The sequence below is a fragment of the Patella vulgata genome, chromosome 6 (assembly GCF_932274485.2).
Source record: "Patella vulgata chromosome 6, xgPatVulg1.2, whole genome shotgun sequence".
NCBI classification, from domain to species: Eukaryota; Metazoa; Mollusca; class Gastropoda; family Patellidae; genus Patella; species Patella vulgata.
This window is the reverse complement of record NC_065884.2, coordinates 70,812,384-70,838,375: the sequence shown is the minus strand read 5'-3', so window position 1 is coordinate 70,838,375 and position 25,992 is coordinate 70,812,384. Positions and strand designations below refer to the sequence as shown.

At 36.4% G+C, this 25,992-nt stretch overlaps 2 protein-coding genes across 2 annotated transcripts; both read left to right on the top strand.

Annotated features, from left to right (window-relative positions):
- The first annotated feature begins 221 nt into the window (after positions 1-221).
- LOC126825506 (toll-like receptor 13) lies at positions 222-7,348 on the top strand. Its single transcript, XM_050555147.1, has 2 exons — positions 222-259; positions 2,613-7,348. Exon 2 carries the CDS (start codon positions 2,625-2,627, stop codon positions 4,803-4,805), a length of 2,181 nt encoding a protein of 726 aa, XP_050411104.1. The 5' UTR covers positions 222-259; positions 2,613-2,624; the 3' UTR covers positions 4,806-7,348.
- An 11,419-nt stretch (positions 7,349-18,767) lies between these two features.
- LOC126824542 (toll-like receptor 2) lies at positions 18,768-21,324 on the top strand. The gene has a single exon (XM_050553774.2). The coding sequence runs from the start codon at positions 18,768-18,770 to the stop codon at positions 20,274-20,276; it is 1,509 nt and encodes a 502-aa protein (XP_050409731.1). The 3' UTR covers positions 20,277-21,324.
- The last annotated feature ends 4,668 nt before the right edge of the window (positions 21,325-25,992 follow it).

Sequence of the window (25,992 nt, the reverse complement as noted above, 5' to 3'; positions counted from 1 at the left end):
GAAGAGTCAACTATTTATCTAAATCTTGCATACTTTATCTTTAAAGTATTTGTTTTTTATATACTGTTATCTTCTATTCCAGTTACTCATATCAGTCGTGTTGTAATCTAAACTCTTGTATCTTAATCTTACATACCGCATCTTTAAAATTTAAAATATTTTGTTTAATATACCGGTGATCGTCTATTCCGGTTACTCATATCAGTTATGTTGTAGTTGTGTAAGCGAACGGGCACTTGTTATATCTATATGTTGAAAGGTAAGCTAAGTATATACATATCTCATAATATGGCAAGATATGGGACAAATAATAGGATTTCGGCAAGAGTAAAATTGATTATTTCATTGGATTTTATATGTTGAGTTGATATTTTTGTCGAATGGGTGGGAAAGAGAGAGAAATGGGGTTTAACGTTCATTCGACACAAACTAGGTCAAATTTATTTCAATAAACGTGTCACCGACAAGCGGGAAATCGAAACCACCTGACGTGACTCAACCACAGACCCGTTAACCATTCGGTCACTCAACCCCTCTTTTGTGAGATGTAAATATAAATGATATTACAAACAAACTACAACTTGGTTCAATTGTACATTATACCCCTGTGTTAACTAACTTAACTTTGGAAAGGTGATACGATAAAAGTATCTTTAATTGTTATAGTGATACAGTGCACGTAAAATATCCCCTTGTAGATATAGCTCGATGAAGGGTAACCGAGAACACAACAGTAAAATTCTTCTACACTCATTTCACGTGAAACCATAGAAACAGAATAAGTGTATGTTAGTCTCAAATTAGCCTAGTGGGAGCAGAGCAGTAGGTCGTTAAACCTCATTTAATTTTAAAGAACCGACGAGACGTGTAACCTTTTTCCATTATTCAGATGACAATCAGTTAAAAAGATATTATTCAAGGGCTAAATCTGCCTATTGTAGGTCTTTCTTTATGCCTTAAATGTTATATAAATTATTAATTAGACATTTATTAACATGGCAAGACCATATAAAGTTATATAATTTATTAATTAGACATTATTAGCTAACCAAGACCAAAATTAACCCTCGATGCTATCGGATACTCGAGAATTTCAACAGATTTAAATTCGACTTACAGTTAATAATTTAATTTAAAAATGGATAATCGAGACTTTGTATATTACCGTAACAACTGTATGTAGCAATGACAATCGTGTCTACACTGTTTTTCTAACGCCAATAACTCGGCTCAGAAAAAAAGTGATTTGAAAGCGGGGGATTATTAAAATGGGTTCGTCCGTCTGTATGTTTGTCCGCCCATCCGTCACACATTTTGGGACACAATAACCCCCTTAGAATGTTCAAACTTGGTGTAGGTGTTTATTGGGTCAATGCCTTGATCGAATTCGAAGATGGGCATTTTCTGCTTAGGGTAAGCAGAGATAAACAATTTGATTCGTTGATGCTTTGGGACACGATAACTTTAGTCCTAATTCAGTGAGGACACTTGGTGTATAGTTTTATTACATCAACACCTTGACTAAGTTCGATACTGAACCTTTTCTGCTGAGGTTAAGCGGAGCGACAAACAATTTGATTAGTTGAGACTTTTGAACAAAATAACCTCTAATTGAGGTAGAATGTTCAAACTTGGCGTGGGCGTCCATTAGGTGAATGCCTTGATGGGGTTCGATGATGAACATTGTCTGCTTAGGGTAAGCAGAGATAAGCATTCTGATTGGTTGATGCTTTATGGCACGATATAATGAAGTGAGAGCGATAAAACTCTGAATATAGATTCATTATATCATTACCTTGACTAAGTTCGATCGTGAGAATTGTCTGCTTAGGCTAAGGAGCGATAAGCAATTTAATTGATTGATCAAGTCCTAACAACTCTACTATTAATTGAAGTAGAATGTTTAAACTTGATGGAGATGTTCATTTGGTGAATGTCTTCACTGTTTTCAATGATTAATAATTCGAGCTAAAGGTAAGGAGAGCTAAGCAATTTCATTGGTGGATTCTTTGGGACACGATAACTTTGATTCTATCTGATAGAGAGTGGTGAAACTTAGTGTATAGTTGATAATCAGTTTGATTGCTCAATGCTTTTGAAAATAAAATAACCGATTATTTAATACGTGTCATCTATTTATTTTGGCATTTCAGCGGGGGACATCAGCCTTACTCCTGGCTTTTTAACTAGTATAGTAATAACTGCGAGTCTGTATCTCAAATTTACAACAAGGGTGCTTATCACATTTTATAAGGGGTCCTTCGGGGAACCTGGTCGCCATCGTGTTCCCAAACTTGAAAATCAAATAAAAACGATAGCCTCTATCAAGGGGTTTAGGGGGTAAAAGAGGTAACACCGAAACAGAAGGTTGCAGACCACTGAATCTTTAGAGCAATTGTCGTCCTATGACCATCATTTTTACACCGCATATGAACCAACCCAATCAAGGCACATTTAGCATGTTCACAAAGTTTTTGGAAAAGGAACCGGCAAAAATCCATTACAAACTGATGTTCAACGACCTGACTGGTGCAGACATGTAGGGCGTTAAACCCCATTGTATTTCATTTTATCTGTATCATCCGTCTCAAAATAAATATTCTTTTCTTCAGGGAACTGTTTTGATGGTAGATCCATGTACGATGTTGGCTGTTGTTATCTTCGCTGTTTCTTTGCCATTTATGACAGGTCAGGATGCGTGTTCAACCGGATTGTGCCGGTGCACACATCGTAATGCTCGCTGTTATAATACAAACCTTACCTACATTCCAAAATTTCCCGATAACATCACAGCCATCTACATGAAATATAATTATTTACCTTATATAGATCCAACTACAGTTTTAAACATTAGCAACACAAGAATATCAACCGTAAATCTACAACATAATGACATTAAGTATATTGACGAAAACGTGTTTCAAAATCTATCGCAGGTTTACTTCTTGGATTTAAGCGATAATCTACTCACTTCAGACTCGCTGCGGAACTTATTCTCTAGTTTTCAGAGAACTAGCAGACTCTCCAAGATATTTCTCAGTAGAAATCGCTTAGAAGATATTCCACATAATGTTTTTGTTGACTTTAAATCATCCGCGAAAAGGATAACCTTGGATTTATCTCTGAATAGTATCAAACTACTTAATTTGACATCATTTAACGCTATAGAAAAATTGCAAAAATTGGATGTTTCGCAGAACAAAATATCTAACGTCATCCCGGGTGTTAGCCACCATCTGCAACACCTCTCTATTCTTAATAATAGTTTGGCTGCTTTACCAAACTTTTGCCTTCGACGAAACGCCTTTCCAGAGTTAACAACACTGCAACTAGGAGGCAACAAGATTGGTCATTTCGTTTTGGAATATTTAAACTGCTCGAAAAAGCTAAAACACCTCTCTATTTCTAATAACAGTTTGGCTGCTTTACCAAACATTTGTTATCGTCGAAACTCCTTTCCCGAGTTAACAACATTGCATCTAGACATCAACAAGTTTCGGAGTTTTGTTCCGGAATATTTAAACTGTTTGGAAAAGCTAAAAATCTTGGATGTGAGTTTTAACTTCATTGACTCATTAAAAACAGATTATTTTCATTCTTTCAAGTCTCTTAGATCGTTGTCTATCGCAGAACAGAGTAGAACATTTTATATACAGGAACGTGCTTTCAACAACAGCAACCTGCTAACTCTAGACATATCAAAGAACACAATGACTACGAAACGTCTACATGAACATGCATTTTGTGGGCTGGATCGGTTAGTAAAACTAGATCTGTCTAAAAGTAATTTCTTTAAAATGGAGGAAAAACTAAGTAAAACGTTAACCCCTCTGAAATCTCTTGACGTATTGATGCTGTTAGATTGTAATTTACAGGAAATACCTTCTGTTATCAGATACTACCATAATCTCACGTATTTAGATGTTGGCTGGAATCTGATTAAATCCTGGCCAGCTAAGATCTTTCAAAGGAACATTAAATTGACGGAATTGAATGCAGGTCATAATTTAATTCAGACTGTTACAAGTAAAATGCTGCCTGAAGTGTTGAGGACAAAATTGAAAAAAATATCTTTAAATGATAACCCGTTCGTATGTAAGTGTGGATTGGTTTGGTTAATTCGATGGATTCATAGGGAACCACACAAGTTTTGGGGTTATCCGAACGGCTATAGATGTCTGAATATAACAGAGAGAATTTGTCTGAATTACACCGGAGCGTTTATCTCTGTGACAACAGTAACATGTTTTTTTATCTGTGTCATTTTCATCGCTTCTGTTATCAACAAATATATTTGGCATATTAAATACCATATTTATATGTGGAGATACAGACCGCAACATCTGTTGGATATTGCAGAGAAACACTTTGCTCATGACGTCTTTCTTGTCTATTGTGCAGAAGACGGAGACTGGGTTTTACACGATCTTCTACCTATCGTGGAAGAAGGTGAACACATTAAGTTGTGTATCCACGAAAGAGATTTTCTTGGTGGACAAATGATCATTGATAATATTGTACAACACATGGAAAACAGTCGTAAAGTTCTTGCTGTTTTGTCCAACGATTCTGCTAGAAGTAAATGGTGTCAATTTGAAATGAGTTTAGCTCAGAAATTGGTTATAGATAGGAGTATAGAGTCTATAGTAGTAGTATTATTAGAGGATATAAAAGCAGTTAATATGAGTAAATCACTGAACGCTCTATTGGAAACTACTACTTATATCAAATGGCAAGATAATGACAATAAAGATATATTTTGGCAAATGGTAAAAACATCACTGAAACGTCAATATGAATTATAATAAGATTAAAGTACATGGATCTGTTGACCGTAGTTATTTCATGGTCCGTAGTCCAATCTCCACAAGAACCCAGCCCCACCCAATCTGAGACTGCATCCATTCCTCATGTTGGAATATAGAAATGGAATATCACTTGTTAACTGATTTTATACACTACGGTTTGATATTTTTACTATATAAAAGTTTAAGTTCGAGCAATCTGACATCCTCCTGTCGACAATATCAATCTCTTGATGGGCCTCTTGTTAATCTGTTGAAATCCAACCAGGTAGATAATCTACTGTTGATATTGTCATAGTATTTTCTGAATTAAACAGACGTTATGCAAGAGCTAAATCTGCTTGATGTAGGCCTTTCTTTAGACATGAAATTTTATATAACTTACCAAAACCATAATCAACTCTCGATTCCATCGGATGGATGTGATATAAGTATATAACTTACCAAAACCATAATCAACTCTCGATTTTATCGGATGGCTGCGATATAAGTAGATTTAAATACGTTTTGTGGTCGATGCGGTTACTGTTACAATAGATAATGTTTATTATTGTAACAACGGTAGTTATGACACTAGTGGCTTTATTTGTATTGCCGATATCTAGGCTAGGAGTGAAATAATCTGAATGAAATTGTCAGCATATTCTTTTTTCATTATCTATGTTTTAACTATTATAGTGATAACTGTCAGCTCTTTATCTAAGCTTACCTAATGCTGCTTTAGATGTTAACTTCTCAATTTGAGAACATTTTACGTGGATTATATTGTGAAAAATGTAAATGACAATTAGAAATATAGAAATGGAATATCACTTGTTAACTGAATTTTCACACTACGAATGTCTTCGGTTTGATATTTTTACTAGAAGTTTAAATTCGAGCATTCTGGAGGAGAGCTAAATCTCCTTATTGTAGGCCTTTCGTTAGACCTGAAATGTCATACAACTTACCGAGGCCATAATCAACTCTCGATTTCATCGGATGGCTGCGATTAAAGTAGATTTAAATACGTTTTGTGGTCGATGAGCTTACTGTAACAATAGATAATGTTTATTATTGTAACAACGGTAGTAATGACAATAGTGGCTTTATTTGTATTGCCGATATCTAGGCTAGGAGTGAAATAATCTGAATGAAATTGTCAGTATATTCTCTTTTCATTATCTATATTTTAACTATTATAGCAGTTTGAGAACATCGTAGCGTTATATTGTGAAAAATGTAAATGACACACACAATGTATGTATGATATAGTGTGGCAAACCTAGTTTCATTTTGTTAGTATTGTTTTATTTATAGTCTGTATAAATAGTTGAGACAAATAACAGCTATAATTAGATTTAAGTCACTGTAGTTATATATTATAGTGAGGGACTATATTTTATAATATGTTAACCTTATGAATACGGATCAAGCTCACCAATTATTTCTACGCCGTCATCCAGTTTGTGTATCTCAATCTCAAGTTTGTCATGGGCAGGAGGTTGCCACATGTTGCTCCAACGAAAATTTAGGGGAAAAAAGCAAGGCCTAAGAGGAGAGAATTAACATGGGGAAATCATTGGTGATCTGTGGTCATATTATTGGTATTATTATCTCCCTTTACTTAACTAGCTAAATTTGAATGTAAAGCATGCGATTATAATTTATATGCATATCCTACGATATTTAACGTAACTAACATGCATTTTTGTATGTCAACTGTTAAATAATGTTGAATTAATATTGTTTACAATGCATACTTTGTTTACTTCAAGTGCATATAGTTTATAATTTTGCATGACCTGGGAATGAAAACTAAAATCCATTGCCATCCTGTCGCTTCAGCCTGGGTCAGTTGTTCCCACTGTGATATCCGTCTCCAGGGCATCCTCGGTTTAATCAGTGGTCTCATTCCGTTTTAATACACTATACCCTGGGTTAATACATAGGGTTTCCACTATTTCAAATTATCTGCTCTAGCCTTGATTATAGCTTCAGTCTACGAACCAACCAAAAAACAGTTTACAAATCAGTCTTACTAATGAAACGGACTTCGTTTCGCGTTCGTTATTTATAAGGGTAGATAAACCTATTCATGTCCATTTACTGAATGATTTATGTAAATAATGTATATATTTCTAATTCAGTATTATTTTATTGTAATATCAAAATCTGTAGTATGTTTCGCTTAATTCAAATATGTATAAAATGTATATGTTTTACTTCTATTATAATTATTACTATTCGTTCCTTATCTGAAATGTTTCTAAACTATTTCCATTGTGTTATTTTTGTTATTATTGAACATATAGTTGGTAATTTAATGTGTGGAGAGTGATGGTGTTTTACCTACGTAAGCTGTGCAGTTCAATCGCTGAAGGTACTCTGGCTGATACTAGAGTGTGAAGGATTGAGTATTGATATTACGAAACCGCCAAATCAAGATATTATTGTCAATACAAATCTTCAACCTACATATGTAAATATCTGTCTCGTCTTCATTTACATATAATATAAATATTGTAATTTGATGTAAATAATTAAATACACATTTAGCATAATTTGAACTTCTATTGTTTTTTGCTTGAGGAGAATTAGGCTACCTGCTGGCTAATTTTTAACCTTGTCTCTTGAAAGGAAGCCTTTGCGTTTTGCTTTTTTGACCCGATGAGAGTTACTTCCCTTCGCCAACTTCCTTTGTAATTAACGATGTATGTGGTTGGTCGATAAAAATAGCACAATTATCAACAGCAGATAACTTGAATACGTGCGACTTCCCCCCTCCCCCGCCCCGTTGGATTAACCAAGGGGTTAGTGGGGTAGAACGGAATGAGACCACTGAGGATACCGAGGATGATAACTGGGGTGGTTTGAGTAGAATCGTTTCTAATTAAACACAATGCATCTGTTTGGGTAGTTGTACTTGACTGGGTTTTAGTATGCTGGGTAGTTGTACTTGACTGGGTTTTAGTATGTTGGGTAGTTGTACTTGATTGGCTTTTAGTATGTTGGGTAGTTGTACTTGACTGGGTTTTAGTATGTAAGGTGGTTGTGCTTAACTGGGTATTGTTCACTCGGTTGTGCACTTGACTGGGTTCTTTAACCCTTTTATATTTTGGGTTCTGAAATCATTTATTTACGAAATTGATCCCTGTTATCACTAATAGTGTTACAGACGCATCCAGTTTTTCTCAAAATGATGCCTTTGTCAGCTAAATACGGATGGTTTTATTACCGTACGGAATTACAGAGGTTCGTTGTTACAAACCAATTCGTGATATCTTAAAGATACATTATAGGAGATTAGATACAAAGCTGGTAGTTCTCACTATAATAGTTAAAAACTAGATAATGTAAAGAGAATTTGCTGAAAATTTCAGTCAAATTGATCAACTCTGAACCGAGATTGTAGCGATTGAATTTTCAGTCTAGCCTCGACCATCATTACTAATGTGGTACGATAAAAACATAGTCTCAATTATTCATGATTATATCATGAATGGAAGTCGAAGAGCAAATCGGAACCTAATCCAAAAAACATCACAGGCTAGCGACGACATCGACAGTAAGTGATTATGGTCTGAATAAGTTAATTAATGTCTTAATTTATAATTCAGATAAAATTTCAGACCTAAAGAAAGATCTTTAATAGGCAGATTTAGATCTTGCATAATATATGTTGAACAAAGATATGCACTAACATAATGAATGAGAAAAGATTAAAGATACATTATGTAAGATTTAGATAAAGAGCTGACAGTTTTCGCTATAATAGTTTCAAAACAGATGAAATGAATATATTAAAAATTGCAGTCAAACCAATTAATTATGACTGTTTGAGGAATAGCGTTCTCTCGATTTTCCTGCCAAGGCCGGCCGTTTAGTCGTTTGGAATGGACAGAAGAACGAGGTGCACATTGCCGTGAACGTAAAAGATCCATTGAAGTTGGAATCCGATATAAGAGTAGGCCGTACACTTTGTAATTTAGGCGGGCGAAACCTGAATTGCCAAAAAGAATCGGGCGTTTTCTCGGGGCGAATCGTGATAGTGGGAATCTAACATTATTACGGCTGTATTTACATCTTCTTTGTAACGCCTCACTGGTTTGCACGAATACTCAAGCCTTTTATGTTCCTTGACGCCGTCACATGTGTAAAATAAAATAGATGTTTGAGTAACGTCCTTGTTGAATAAGTATGCCATTGATAATATATACTCAGCCAAATTAAAAACTTGACACTGATGAATTCCAACAAATTTATTTTTCTGGTAAGTCAAATAAATTTTAAAGTGTTTCTAACAATATTAAGTAGTAAGAAGCCTTTAATTTCATAAAATTGTAAAGTCACGTGGATCACGTGACTTTTGAGCATATAAAGATGAAAAACCTGAAAAACACGTGCAAACACAAACTCGTGAGGTCAATCGATGCAAGTTTGCTTAAACTGAACACGCACACGTAACTTGAACTGGAGAAACAAATTAAAATTGTTATTTTCATCTTTGTTAGAAAATGCCGCGCCTTTCAAATGTAGAACGTCTACGTGCTATAAGTAGCTGTGGTCACTGTTGCAAGAGCCTTTAATTGTTCACGCCAGACAATAATTAATCTTAGAATTAGAGTGCTTCAAACTGGAACTATTGCCGACCGCCTCATGAAGATCAAGCAATACGATTACGTCATCTTAGAAACAGATTTGTCACTGCAACCTCCACAAGTAGTGAGATGTTTGGTGGAAGGGTAACTGCACAAACTGTTCGAAATCGCTTGCAGGCTGCTGGTCTTCGAGCTCGAAGGCCCTATAATGGACCAATATTGACACCTCTTCATCGCCGTAACCGACTTGTGTGGGCCACAAGACACATAAGATTTACTCAAAGACAGTGGAATTCGGTTGTGTTTAGTGACGAATCTCGATTCACTTTGAGATTTGCCGATGGCAGGGCCCGTGTGTACCGCAGACGAGGTGAACGTTACGCTAAAGTATGCGTCAGAGAAGTTGACCGATTTGGTGGCGGCAGCGTCATGGTTTGGGGTTCTTTTTGTGCACATGGACGTTCTCCTCTTGTTGTTGTCCAAGGGAACGTAAATGCTGTCCAGTACAGGGATCAGATTTTACAACCTGTTCTTCTTCCGTTTATGCAGAGACATGGACCTGGACTAACGTTTCAACAAGACAATGCTCGACCCCATACAACAATTGCTACCCAGAATATTTTATGAAATGCCGGTGTCCAAGTCCTGGATTGGCCGTCGCTTAGCCCCGACCTTAATCCTATTGAACACATCTGGGACGAACTTGGTCGACGTGTTCGTCAGCAAGTGAATCCACCACTGACGTTGCAGGACCTTCAACATGCTCTTGCTGAGCAGTGGCGACGTCTTCCTCGGGTAGTGTTTACTAATGTTCTGGGATCCATGAGAAGACGTTGTGTGGCAGTACGAGACGCTAGAGGAGGCCACAACCGTTACTAAACACTTTATTCCTATTGTTTCCCAAGTCTGTGAATTTCATTTTGGGGGGTACTGTGACATCACGAACGTTATCAATGTCAAGGACTTTCGGCGAGACCTGTTCTTGCTTTCTGTTGATGTCAAGGTCGTCTGTGCACAACATAACACTAAAATAGTTGCCTTAAACCAAATATTAAAAATCTAGTCCCAAAAATCCCGAGTGTCAAGTTTTTAATTTGGCTGAGTATATAATACTATTCAAAAAAAGTAGGGGGTATTTGATTTTTAAGTGTTATTAAAGTCACCTAATGAAACTGACGAAGAAAGAAATGACAAAATGAAATGAAGTTCACATTCATCGATTTATTCCAAATGATCGTTAGACTAAGTAAGGCACAGACTGACCATTATAAGGGTAAAATGATACCCGGGGTCAAACAGCAAAGTTACCACAGCATCACAACCAAGTCAGTAACGGGTAAATCCTCCTCTGTTTGCCAAACAAGCATTGATCCGACGTGGCATACTCCTAATGAGACGTCTAAGGTCATTTTGGTCCAGATTGTCCCATTCCTGTTGCAACGCAGCAGCAAGTTCTTGGACATTGGCAGGACGTTGTTGACGTTGACGTAACCTCTGTCCAAGCATGTCCCAGACATGCTCGATGGGGGAGAGGTCGGGACTCAGTGCGGGCCAAGGTAATGTGGTGATGTTCTGTTGTTGGAGGTAACCTGTAACGATCCTGGCCCTGTGACATCTTGCGTTGTCATCCTGGAAGATGAAACGGCGGCCATGACGTCGTGCGAACGGCACAACATGGACTGCCAAGATGTTGTCCCGGTAGTACTGGCCTGTAACACGCCCTGCAACAACATGTAAAGCCGTCCTTCCAGCAACAGTGATGCCTCCGCACACCATAACAGAACCACCCCCAAATCGATCATGTCTGATGACGTTAACGTCTTGGAAGCGCTCGTTTCGACGACGCCACACCCTCCTACGTCTGTCCAAAAAATCAACAGTGAACCTTGACTCATCTGAAAACATCACATTGCTCCAGCGTCGATTATCCCAGTGTTGACGATCCCTACACCAACGACGTCTTGCCTGAATGTGATGATCTCTCAAACAAGGGATCACGCGAGGACGTCGGGCGCGAAGGTGACCCCTATGCAGTCGATTCCGAATCGTCTGGCCACTCACTCTCACACCAGTGTCTGTTTGAAGACGAGCGCTGATCTGATTTGCTGTGATGATACGATTTCTCAAGGCCAAGGTACGGATAAATCGATCCTGGGCTTGAGTTGTCGCCCTTGGTCGACCTGAGCGTGGTCTGTCCTGTACAGATTGTGTATCACGGTATCTGGACCATAGCCTGCTTATGACAGACTGAGAAACATTCATCGTCCGCGCCACAACCGCCTGTGTTGTGCCGATCTGTAGCATGCCAAGGGCACGTAACCTTTCATTTTGGGTAAGCCGACGCATATCAAAATTTGTTTTCTGGTCACTAAAACAATTAAACTGATGTTACCACCCTGGAATTCAATGCCACAATGACTGTAACATTCAAAGTCAGAGTCGTGCAAAACTTGGGTTGGACCCCCATGATGATCCCAAGCATCACCTGCATTCCATGCGGTAGCTATTGGTGCGTTTGGGCGTCACATGTAACTGGAAATGTTTCTTCTGTTAGGTTCTATAGTGACTTTTTTCGTAGTCATTTGCATATTTTAGTATTATGCCCCCAAAATCAAATATCCCCTACTTTTTTTGAATAGTATATATAAAGAAGAGGGTTTGTGAAATTGTATACGTATAACATCAACGATAAATATATGGTTGTTGTAAATTCATTATTTCTATTGGATCATGACATGACTTTTAAATTTTTTAATAACCAGAAGCCTTTTATGATGTATGTTTCACCGGTGTCCACTTACCAAGATATATCTAGAAATATCAGATAAATGTTTACATAAAATGGTACCGTGATGCATTGGCGTACGAGCCCAATGAATTCTTGAATATTTAACTGCCGCAAACACATCTTTCTGCTATTCTAGCCCGTGAATACAGCAACTTCAATGTGGTTTCAATAGCCTATCTTGAGTGACTTACTTGAATCCCAAACAACCATCGTCGTTGGGTATGGGGACCTAGCTCTCCCCTTTTTCGGCTATACATGAATCACCCATTCGAAAAAAATGGCGTCTCGCTGTTGCATCGTGGGAGATCCGTGAGCAAACTCACGAGGAGGCCGCCATTGCTTTGCATTGGATTTCTCTGACCAAATTGAGAAAAACGCCGATTTTACTGTTATTTTAAGGATGGAGGATATTTCATACGATGTGATAGAGACCTGGAAGGTTGATGCACTTAAAGAATACCTGAGAAAGCGAAATCTTAAGTGTACAGGCCGCAAAAAGAAGTTGGTAGCGCTGGTCTACTCAGCAAAACTAATGAACGTAGGCATAGAATAGATCATACAACAAGACTAATAATAGAAATTAATTTTAAAATATATAAATGAATAATACTGAACGTAATAAACATGTTTTTTATTAAGCATTCTTAATGTACCCTGTGCTATTTATTTCTATGCAACACTGTACACTCACAGTTTGAGTATTGACCTGTTAAAAGTGACAGCGATCAGCTGATTGATACGAAGGTTAAGTTTTGACAGCTGTTTATTTTGAAGTTTTCATTTTACCTTTTTGCGATCTAGTCCTGGGGCTGAGGGGGGTCCTGTGTGCAATCATATGTCCCCTAATTTTGACTCTTGATCCCTGTAGGATACCCATAGGAGATTGAAAAAAACTTGGGTAGACATTCCAGATATGGGGCAGAAAGGTGTAATTCAAGATGGCGTCCAAGATGGTCGCCGTACCCTTATACCCGATATAACTCCATCTGGATTTTTCCTAAAGTGATGAATTTGGTGTCTTTACCTAGGTTTTGGGGGTCAAGGAATCCACTGAAATCATTTTCAGGGTGAAAAAAGTAGCGGGTAATGGTGAATTCCAAGATGGCCGCCAAAATGGCTGCCACGCCCTTTCGGCAAGCCTGACAAGGTGCTTAATTGAGCGAGGAGAATAAACTTGGTGTCTTTTCTAGGGTTTTAGAGGTCAGGGATTTCACACAGACTATTCACTCTGCCGGAAGAACAATTTATCATTGTTAATTTCAGTATAGGGCAGCCAGTTGATCAGGATACTGGTTTTACTCAACCAAATTGTCAGAAGGATTTGTCTGACTATGTGACAGAGATTGGATACTTTATTAACATCTAGAGATAAACTATCGTATTTTGACAAGCGTTGTTATCTTGAACAATGCTGTACACAATATTCACAAATCTACAAATGTTCACCTTAAATAAGTTGTACAGTTAGGATCACTTTTCTGATTATCATTTTTTTTATGAACTACACCTACTCAATTTCTCAAAATACCACCATTAGGGTTTTTGCATTGGTTGCACTGACTGTTTGCCTGGCATTTACAGAATATGCAGCAGCGGACGTTACTTTCTCCACAACGACAGGAGCGAGTGGCACATTTCACACAGTTACATTTCAAAGATACTTCATCTGGCAAATTCTTTATCGACTGTGTGGGTGTTGGCAACAAATGGACTCGCTGAACTTTGGCTCGGAGGGAGAGTTGGCGACAAGACAAGATTCATCCCTATTCATGTAATAGCTGTGAAAGTTGGAAAACCAATGTGTGAAGTCCTCCCTGCGACACATGCATTGACCGGCTGTGACATTACCAGCAAATTTGGCACAAAAGCTGCTGGCATCAAGGCCGATCCTGTTCTGCACTTGAAGGACTTTGGGAGGGCACATACCGATGTACAGGATTGTGTGCAAAACGCTGAGAAGTTCCTGGTACAAGTGATGAACAGAGGGAACCATGGCATTGAAACGATGGATAATTTACGTTTCATCTGGTACCATCACAGAAAGTCAAAGACAATTATTTACCCTCCCCCAACCAGTTATGATGCTACAGAAGGTCATATTCAGAGGGCATTCTATGCAACCTACATCCAAGTCAATTGCCTGGGAGACTTTTTACTGAACCCACAAGACTATGGGTTTACCATGGAAAACGAATGTCTTGTCCCAAATAAATACCATCGTAATTTGCCAGATGAAGTGTCTTTGAAATGTAACTGTGTGAAATGTGCCACTCGCTCCTGTCCTTGTGTAGCACTATCGTCGTTGAGACATTGTTTTTAAATTTATGGACAAGGAATAGAGAAATAAGATGGCTTTATATTTCATTAATTAATATCTTTGGCAAGTTAGTAATTTCAAACATATTCACATATGTAGTGTGTACTAAATCAACTTATGGTATAAATGACATATTGTTATATAAAAAAGAGTTATTTAACCATAACATGTGTCTATAAAATACCCCGAGATTACACGTGAGTGGAATTATTCTAATTGCATCATTTAGCTTAAAGTAACCAATCATATCGTTAATTACACAAGTTCAGGGCCATGATCACAAATCCTTCTGACATTTTGGTTGAGTAAAACCAGTATCCTGATCAACTGGCTGCCCTATACTGAAATTAACAATGATAAATTGTTCTTCCGGCAGAGTGAATGGTCTGTGTGCAATCCTTGACCCCTAAAACTCTAGAAAAGACACCAAGTTTATTCTCCTCGCTCAATTATGCACCTTGACAGGCTAGCCGGAAGGGCGTGGCGGCCATCTTTGAATTCACCATTACCCGCTACTTTTTTCACCCTGAAAATGATTTCAATGGATTCCTTGACCCTCAAAACCTAGTTAAAGACACCAAATTCATCACTTTAGGACAAATCCAGATGGAGTTATATCGGGTATATGGGTACGGCGACCATCTTGAACGCCATCTTGAATTACACCTTTCTGCCCCATATCTGGAATGTCTACCCAAGTTTTTTTCAATCTCCAATGGGTACCCTACAGGGATCAAGAGTCAAAATTAGGGGACATATGATTGCACACAGGACCCCCCCCCCCCCCTCAGCCCCCGGACTAATCTGTATACTTCAGAATGTGCTTTCTGAGGTATTCTGTACGTGCATCAACCATCTGTGTCTCTATCACATCATACGAAATATCCCCCATCACTAAAATTAACGTAAAATCGGCGTTTTTCGAAATTTGGTCAGAGAAATCCCATGCAAAGCAATGGCGGCCTGATCGTGAGTTTGCTCACGGATCTCCCACAATGCAACAGCGAGACGCCATTTTTTTGGAATGGGTGATTCGTGTATTATCGCTGTCTGGGCCGCTGTCTGGGCAAAATGTCTTTCATAGCACACCGCATGGTGTATGCCCGTCTTCATTAGCCCATTCGGAGCAGAACAATAGGACGTTAAACACCATTTTATTTAATTAATTCCTTTCGATTGTTACGATAATAAACGTATCGATTATCCAGTAATTCAAAAATGGCGATCGTGTTTCATTCTATTTAAAATCCCAATCATCCGACGATCTAGATAGTTGATTATAGGCTTGTCATGTGAATATTTAATATAACATTTAAGATCTGCAATAGGTAGATTTAGCTCTTACGTAATGTAGGTCACTCGCGAAGTTTTAAGGGGAAATGAGAAGGATGTGAAAAACCCATCAGGATAAATTTAAACTTCCCTAGTTTCGATTATTTGTGAAGGTTCATCTTTTACAATATTTTAGTTTGTAAGTGATTCATATATTGCTGTTTAAAATGACGCATCATGTCTTTAAAGATACTTTATGTAAGCTCTAAATCTGTCTATTGCAGACCTATCCTTTAGACTCAAATGTTTTATAAATATTGTCATGACAAACCTAAAATAAACTCTCTAGATTATCAGAGGCTTGTGATTTTAATGAATTGAAACACAATCTCCATTACGTTTTGATTTAAAAATGAATAATCAAGGCTTTACTTGTTGTCATAGCAATGATAGCAATGGTAACCGACACTACACTATTCTGATCAGCATCCGTAACTTCGTTGGAATAATGTAATTTGACTGAAATTTTCAATGTTCAAAATATTCCTTTTTCCTTATCTATTTTATAATCGGTATATCTAGACAACTCTTTATCTAAATCTTGCATACTGCATCTTTAAAGTATTTGTTTTTTTATATATTGTTAATCTTCTATTCCGGTTACTCATATCACTCGTGTTGTAGTTGTGTAAGCAAACGGGCACCTGTTATATCTACATGTTGAAAGGTAAGTATATTATCTCTCGTTATATCGTATAATATAGAACAAATAATATGATTAGACCTCTGGGCAAAAGTAAAATTAATTATTTCATCGGACTTTGTTTGGTGAATTGATATTTTTGTCGGATGAGAGGGAAAGAGAGAGAAATGGGGTTTAACGTTCATTCGACACAAACTAGGTCAATTTTATTTCAATAAAAGTGTCACCGACAAGCGGGAAATCGAAACCACTTCACGTGACTCAAGGACAGATCTTTTGTCTCAGCGTGTACGCGTTAACCATTCTGTCACTCAACCCCTCTTTTGCGAGATGAAAACCAAGTTATTTAAATGGCATTGCACACAAACTACAACTTGGTTCAATTGTCAATTATACCCCTGTGTTAAATGACCGAGACTAACTTTTGGCATTACGTGAGAGTGATGAAACTTGGTGTATAGTTTCATTACATCAATACCTTGACTAAATTCGATAATGAGCATTTTCTGCTCAGGGTAAGCAGAGCGATAAACAATTTGATTGGTCGAGACTTTGGAACACAATAACTCTCGTTCTCAAATAGAGCTAGAATGTTCACACTTGGCGTAGGTGTTTATTAGGTCAGTGCCTTGATGGAATTCGAAGATGAGAATTTCTGCTTAGGGTAAGCATAGAGATAAGCAATTACATTGGTTGATGCTTTGGGACACGATTACTTTAGTTCTAATTCACTGAGAGTCAGGACACTTGGTGTATAGTTTTATTACATCAATACCTGGACTAAGTTCGATAATGAACATTTTCTGCTCAGGGTTAGCGGACCGACAAGCAATTTGATTGGTCGAGAGTTTGGAACACAATAACGCTGCTTTTAACTGAGGACGAATTTCAAACTTGGCGTAGGCGTTCATGAGGTGGATGCCTTGATGGAGTTCGATGATGAACATTGTCTGCTTAAGGTAAGCAGAGATAAGCAATCTGTTTGGTTGATGCTTTGGGGCACGATAACTTTGGTTATAATGAAGTGAGAGCGATGGAACTCTGAATATAGATTGATTATATCATTACCTTGACTAAGTTCGATGGTGAGAATTTTCTGCTTAGGCTAAGGAGCGATAAGCAATTTATTGGTCAAGACTTTGGAACATAGCAACTCTGCTTTGAATTGAGGTAGAATGTTTAAACTTGATGTAGATGTTCATTAGGTGAATGTCTTGATTGAGTTCAATGATAGAGAGTGATAAAACTTAGTGTATAGTTGATAATCAGCTTGATTGCTCGATACTTTTGAAAAAAAGGTGCGATTAATTAATATGTGTCATCTATTTATTTTGGCATTTCAGCGGGGGACATCAGCCTCACTGTTGGCTTTTTAACTAGTATAGTCATAACTGCGAGTCTATCTAAAATTTACAACAAGGATGTTGATAAGGGGTCATTCGAGGAACCTGATCTCTATTGTGTTCACAAGCTTGAAAATCATTTAAAAACGGTAACCTCTATCATGGGGTTTTAAGGGAAAGAGCTAACAACAAAACAGAAGGTTGCAACATTGATCATTTAGAGCAATTGTCATCCCATAACCATAATTTTTACACCAGATTTGAACCAGCCCATTTAAGGCACCTTTATCATGATCACAATGTTTTTGGAAAAAGGAGCGGAAAAATCTATTACAAACTGTTGTCCAACGGCCTGGCTTGTGCAGACATGTAGGGCCTTAAACCCCATTTTGTTTCATCCGTCTTAAAATAAATATTCTTTTCTTCAGGGAACTGTTTTGATGGTAGATCCATTCAAGATGTTGGCTGTTGTTATCCTTGCTCTTTGTTTTCCATCTGTGGCAAGTCAGGATGCGTGTTCAACCGGATTATGCCGGTGCGCACATCGTATTGCTCGCTGTTATAATAAAAACCTTACCTACATTCCAAAATTTCCCGATAACACCAAAGCCATATTCATAAAATCTAATTATTTACCTCATATAGGTCCAACTACAGTTTTAAACATTAGCAACACAAAAATATCATGGGTAACTCTACATCATAATGAAATTCAGTCTATTGACGAAAACGTTTTTCAAAATCTATCGCAGGTTTCCTTCTTGGATTTAAGCGATAATCTACTCACTTCAGATTCGTTGCGGAACTTATTCTCTAGTTTTCAGAGAAATAGCAGACTCTCCAAGATATTTCTCAGTAGAAATCGCTTAGAAGATATTCCATATAATGTTTTTGTTGACTTTAAATCCGCGGAAAGGATAACCTTGGATTTATCTCAGAATAGTATCAAACTATTTAATATGACATCATTTAATGCAATAGAAAAATTGCAAAAATTGGATGTTTCGCATAACAAAATTTCCACCGTCATTCCTGGTGTTAGCCAACATCTGCAACACCTCTCTATTTCTAATAATAGTTTGGCTGCTTTACCAAACCTTTGTCTTCGTCGAAACTCCTATCCAGATTTATCAGAATTGCAACTAGACAGCAACAAGATCGGTAATTTCGTTCCGGAATATTTAAACTGCTTGGAAAAGCTAAAAGTCTTGGATGTGAGTTTAAACTACATTGACTTATTAAAAACAGATTATTTTCATTCTTTCAAGTCTCTTAGCTCGTTGTGTATCTCAGGAGAGAGTAGAACATTTTATATACAGGAACGTGCGTTCAACAACAGCAACCTGCTAAGTCTAGACCTATCAAGGAACAAATTGACCACTAAAAGTCTGCATGGATGTGCATTTTGTGGAATGGATCGGTTAGAAAAACTAAATCTGGCTAAAAATAATTTCTTTAAAATGGAGGAAAAACTAAATACAACGCTAACCCCTCTGGTATCTCTTGAAGAATTGTTGCTGTTGGATTGTAAGTTACAGACAATACCTACTGTCACCAGATATTATCATAATCTCACTTATTTAGATGTTAGCTGGAATCTGATTAAATCCTGGCCAAATAATTTGTTTGAAAGGAACACTAAATTGAATAACCTAAATGTAGGTCAAAATTTAATTCAGACTGTTACAAGTAAAATGTTGCCTGAAGTGTTGAGGGAAAGATTGAAAACAATATCCTTAACAGCAAATCCGTTCGTATGTAAGTGTGAATTGGTTTGGTTGATTCAGTGGATTCATAGGGAACCATACAAGTTTTGGGATTATCCGGAAGGCTATAGATGTCTGAATATAACGGAGAGAATTTGTCTGAATAACACTGGAGCGTTTATCTCTGTGACAACAGTAACATGTTTTTTTATCTGTGTCATTTTGATCGCTTCTGTTATCAACAAATATATCTGGCATATTAAATATCATATTTATATGTGGAGATACAGACCTAAACAGCTGTTGGATATTGCAGAGAAACACTTTGTCCATGACGCCTTTGTTGCTTACTGTGTAGAGGATGGAGACTGGGTTTTACATGATCTTCTACCTGTCGTGGAGGAAGGTGAAAACATTAGGTTGTGTATCCACGAAAGAGATTTTCTTGGTGGAAAACTGATCATTGATAATATCGTGCAGCACATGGAAAGCAGTCGTAAAGTTCTTGTTGTTTTGTCCAATGATTTTGCTAGAAGTAAATGGTGTCAATTTGAAATGAGTTTAGCTCAGAAATTGGTTATAGATAGGAGTATAGAGTCTATAGTAGTAGTATTACTAGAGGATATAGAAACAGTTAATATGAGTAAATCACTGAACGCTCTATTGAAAACTACTACTTATATCAAATGGCAAGATAATGAGAACAAAGAGATAGTTTGGCAAATGGTAAAAACATCACTTAAACGTCAATATGAATTATAATAAAATTAAAGTACATGGATCTGTTTACCGCAGTGGTTTCATGGTCCGTAGTTCAATAGCTACAACAACCCCGCCCACTCAATCTGAGACTGTATCCATTCCTCATGTTCGAATACACAAATGGAATATCACTTGTTAACTGATTTTATACACTACGAATGTCTTGGTTTGATATTATTACTAGAAGTTTAAGTTCAACCAATTTGAATCCTCCTGTAGACAATATCAATCTTTTGATGGGCCTCTTGTTAATCTGTTGAAATCCAACCAGGTAGATAATCTATTGTTGATATTGTCATAGTATTTTCTGAATTAAACAGGCATTATGCAAAAGCTAAATCTGTATATTGTAGTCCTTTCTTTAGACCTGTATCATTGTATCATTGTAAAAGCGCCATAGAGCAGTTGTTTCCAGCTGGATTTTGTCGCTATATATGTTTAATGAATTTTTATTTATTATTTTATTCATGTACACTGACTGATTTATGTAAATAATGTATATATTTCTAATTCATTTATATTTTATTGTATTATCAAAATTTGAAGTATGTTTCGCTGATTTGGTGTGACGCCAGGCAGGGTAAGCTTACTCTTCCGGACACCTGTTACCACTGTTTGTCGTGTATTTTGTACACGGTGAACAGTCCATATGCTAATTACACTATTTTGCCTTATTTCACTATTTTGCCTATACCGTTTTTTTAGGACTAATGGTTTGGATTATTCGTACATGGTTTTATTTTATGTATAAAATGTATATGTTTGACTTTTGTTAAAATTATTACTATTAGTTCGTTATCTGAAATGTTTCTATACTATTACCATTCTGTTATGTTTATTATTATTGAACATATACATGTACTTGGTAATTTAGTGTGTGAAGTGTGAAGGTACTCTGGCTGATACCCAAGTGTAAACGATTGAGTTTTGATATTACGAAACCGCCAAATTAAGATACAATTCTCAATAAAACTCTTGAACCCACATATTTAAATATCTGTCTCGTCTTCCATAATATATAATATAAATATTGTTATTTGATGTTAATAAATACGCATTTAGCATAATATGAAATAATATTGTTTTTTGCTTAGGGATGTTTGGGTAACTTATGGCTAATTCTTAACCGTGTCTCTTGAAGGGGAGCCTTAGCGTTTTGCTTTGTTGACCCGATGAGAGTTACTTCCCTTCGCCAACTTCCTTTGTAATTAACGACTTATGTAATTGGTCGATAAAAATAGCACAATTATCAACCGCAGATAACTTGAATACACGCCTCGCCCCCATGGATTAACCCATGGGTTAGTGGGGTAGAACGGAATGAGACCACCGAGGATGATAACTGGGGTGGTTTGAGTAGAATCGTTTCTAATTAAACACAATGCATCTGTTTGGGTAGTTGCACTTGACTGGGTTTTATTCATTCAGTTGTGTACTTGACTGGGTTCTTTATCCCTTTTATAAAATCTAGAATTATTTGATTTAGGTGTAACTGAAAGTGTTCATTTGATTAAAACCAACGTCATTGTATCGTAGCGATGAACTAAGTATATTTCGTTTTGTTTTTTATTGTTCAAATTTCGTTTTACTGGTCTTTACTTCATTATAAAAAAAAAACGAAACGAAATATAGATCAGCATTTTGATTAGATACGCCAGTGTTTGTACTGTAGGCTTCTAGCTTGGGTGTGGTAGACATGTTAGGGCCCCCTATGGATTGTGAGGCACTAAGTTGTAGCTTTTCCTGCGGCTGTCTAGTCGTTTGGATTGGACGAAATACAGGGGCCCCATCAACACATTGACATGCACGTAAAAGATCCCTTGGCAGTTGGAATCTGATATAAGAGTATATCTCCCCGGCGCACGAAAATCCTTTTTACATGCGAGACGCCTAGATATGAAAAGTATTCTACCATTTGACCCTCACTGCTGTCTTCAAGATTCCGACAACGAATAACTCCTCTACTTGAATTTAACGACCTATGCGGGGACACCTTGATAGGAATGAGTGCTAAGGATGTGAATTTAAGCAGTATGGTTGCATGCTGTTCCTTACCACATTCTCTACAAGGAGTGTCCCGTTTTTTTAGTTTTTTGATATCCATTGAATATCAAAAATGGTAGAGGGACTCTCAATTAACAGAAACCTCGGCCATGCCTTTGTAATCTTTTTTTTTTATGGGGGGGGGGGGGGTGGCTTGCACGGATAGCCTGTGCATGGCTTCAGGGCTCGACGAGGGTTATATTCAACCCAAGTAAAAATATTTATCTAACCTGATTTGTAAATGTACTCAGGACACAAAGGTAAACCTGCTGAACATAAAAAACAACAAATGAAAATGAGAAATGTACATTCTACAGAGCTAAAACGACCAAAGTCGGTTGATCAGAGTGGGCCACTTGGACCTCCCGTCTAGTTGAACCATGTGCCAAAGTAATGTGCTGCAGAAAATCAAGAAATAGTAGATAAATGTATACATAAAATGGCCCAGTGATGCCTAGGCGGATGAGCTCAATGAATGATTGCAAGTTGCGTTTTCTGCATTTCTAGCTCGTGAATTAAGCAACTTCAAATTTTCCAATCGGATTGCTACTGATATCCCACTCTATGCCGACCCGAATTCCAACCATCCAATCAGACTGTTGCAGCTGAATTCACAAATAATAATCGATGCCCGAAAAATGTCCCACAAAGTAGAGTGACTCCAGACAAAATGCTTTAAAGGGACTATCCCGATTTGAACAAAAATAAAAGTCTGAGTACGTATGAAATTTAAACGCCAAAATATAGAGGACTGGTGTACTTACCTTGTCCCAAACTTTCAGCTCGAAATATTTGAGTCGTTTGGACGTGAATGTCAAAACTGCTTATCCGGACACGTAACCCTTTTAAGATTTCGGGTCAAATTTTTCGTTGAGTGACCTGATAATCGATTCCCGTTCCTTTAGAGGTCTATACAATGAATGACCCATGTGCTGTACTTGATAACGACAGGTAAATTTCACCTACACATTATTTTTATAAAATAAAAGTCTGGTTTTATCCAGACACCGCATTATACAGGGTGGGATACCGGTTTCCATTTCCAGATAAAGACAGACGCATCACATAACTTGAGTTAGTTGCTCGGCCCTAAGGTAGGGGATTTTAAGGGATTTTAACACAAAGCAGTTTTATTCTCCAAAATATTATCGGGATTGGTCCTTTAATCCATAGTACACAATTAAAAGAAAAGTAAAAATCGTGTGTAAATTTATTAGATTTCGGACACTTTATATTAACAACTACATGTAGAGGAAATAATAATCTTTGTTTTCACTTTAACCCTTTGGGGTGGTATGTGAATCGTCAATAAGTATGAATTGAAACTTCCCTAGTTTCGATTATTTGTAAAGGTTTGTAACTGCTGTATAACGACCTTGTCAGTGGTGTAAGACAAGGGATAACGTATAGTCGTTCGGATGCAGACAGAAAACCGAGGTTCCATGATGGTTAAAATTCGATATAAGAGTAGTCCATATCGCAGAGTTTCCTTATTTCATTATGCTTAGCATATACACATGGGTTTTGCCTGGGTGGAGGGGGAGGCTGAATATCTCACCATTGATCGAAATCCACGACCGAAAGCCAGAGTTGAACGGCTAGCTAGAGCTCGAAGCGTGTGTAGTAATATGGAGGGAAAGAATTTGTGCTTTGAAACATCTATGTAAAATAATATTAGGATTTTGATTAATTATTCTCCATTGTCAAATATATCTGGCATAACGTATAATAATAATAATAATAATAAGGGTTCTTATAAAGCACTAGACTCCAAACAGTACTGTTTGCTCAAAGCGCTAACAAAGTTTACAGGAAACCGTTATAAATATGAACACTGAAACAAATAAGTTTTGAGTTTCTGTTTGAAGATGCTAAGAGATGGGTGAGTCCGTAGATGTAGTGGCAGAGCGTTCCATGTATGTGCTGCATTATAGTCAAAAGATCTGCAGCCAAAGGTTTTCGGGTTATACTTTGGAACAGTTAATAAACACTGGGAACCAGAATGGAGTGATCTAGATGGAGAGTATTTGTGAATTAAATTACATAGATAGTCAAGTTCGTGCTGCAAAGTAGGGCCGTAAACCCTAATGGCAATGGAATGTGGTACTTCTTGAGTCTGAGAAGATGGTTCAGCCAAAGACCCTGGGATTATTCTCCCATCCCTATCCTACTTCTTATTGGAGATAGAGACACACAGAGGGAAATGGGGTTTAAAGTCCCCTTGACACAAACTAGGTCATTTCGGGAGTAACATATGGTTGGAAAGGCGACTCTACTCCTTGTCACGTACAACCGGGAAATCGAAACCACGCCAGTTGACTCAATGACAGACTTTATGATACAGCGCGCACACGCTAACCGTTCACCCCCCCCCCCCCTTCTTATTTGAACCGTGATCCGATGAACAATAAAATTACAAACAGTAGAATGGTTTTATTCACTAAGCTGGTTCATTTCAATCGGAGTAAAATAAAATAACGATTTATAAACAAGACAAGGCAGACATTTTAAAATATCATTATTTAAATCTTTATAAACTAATTAACCAACAAACAATTAAATATATTAACTATAATTACAATGACTGAATTACAAACTCCAACGGCTGAATTACAAACTACAATGGCTGAATTAACCAACTCCAATGGCTGAATTACAATCTCCAATGGCTGAATTACAACTTCCAATGGCTAAATTACAAACTCTAACAACATATTTAAATAATTAAGTAATATATATATATATATATATATATATAAAAAATAAAAATGGCTTCAAAGTATTTCTACACCTAAAGAATTAAAAAATTCTAAAATAAATGTTTTCAACAAAAGGGTTTACTACTCCTATCTCAATAAATTAAACTAAAATCAAATTGTCATAATTTAATTAATTTGTAATTTATCAATAAATGAGACCAATTACAATATTCCTATAAACAGAAAATAAATTGTCATACATTAATTAATTTGTATTTGTATTCCATCAATAAATTATAATAAATTTATAATAATATTCCTATCTAACTAAACTGAATTAAAAACATTATTTCATATTTCATCAATAAATTAATAATAATAATAATAATAATTATTATAAATAAATTTTAATATTTATAATATTTCTATACAACTAAAAAGTTGTCATAAATCAAATAATTTGTCATAAATCAATTAAATAATTTGTCATAAATTAATTAAATAATTTGTCATAAATAAATTAAATAATTTGTTATAAATTAATTAAATAATTTGTTATAAATTAATTAAATAATTTGTCATAAATAAATTAAATAAAATAATTTGTCATAAATAAATTAAATAAAATAATTTGTCATAAATAAAATAATTTGTCATAAATTAAATAATTTGTCATAAATTAAATAATTTGTCATAAATTAAATAATTTGTCATAAATTAAATAATTTGTCATAAATTAAATAATTTGTCATAAATTAAATAATTTGTCATAAATTAAATAATTTGTCATAAATTAAATAATCTGTCATAATTAATTAGTCATCAATTAATTAATTGGTCATCAATTAATTAATTGGTCATCAATTAATTAATTGGTCATAAATTAATTAATTGGTCATAAATTAATTAATTGGTCATAAATTAATTAATTGGTCATAAATTAATTAATTGGTCATAAATTAATTAATTTGTCA

What these genes read in the sequence shown, in the direction of transcription:
- LOC126824542 (XM_050553774.2), top strand. Translation starts at nt 18,768, where the DNA reads ATGACATCATTTAATGCAATAGAAAAATTGCAAAAATTGGATGTTTCG.
- LOC126825506 (XM_050555147.1), top strand. Translation starts at nt 2,625, where the DNA reads ATGGTAGATCCATGTACGATGTTGGCTGTTGTTATCTTCGCTGTTTCT.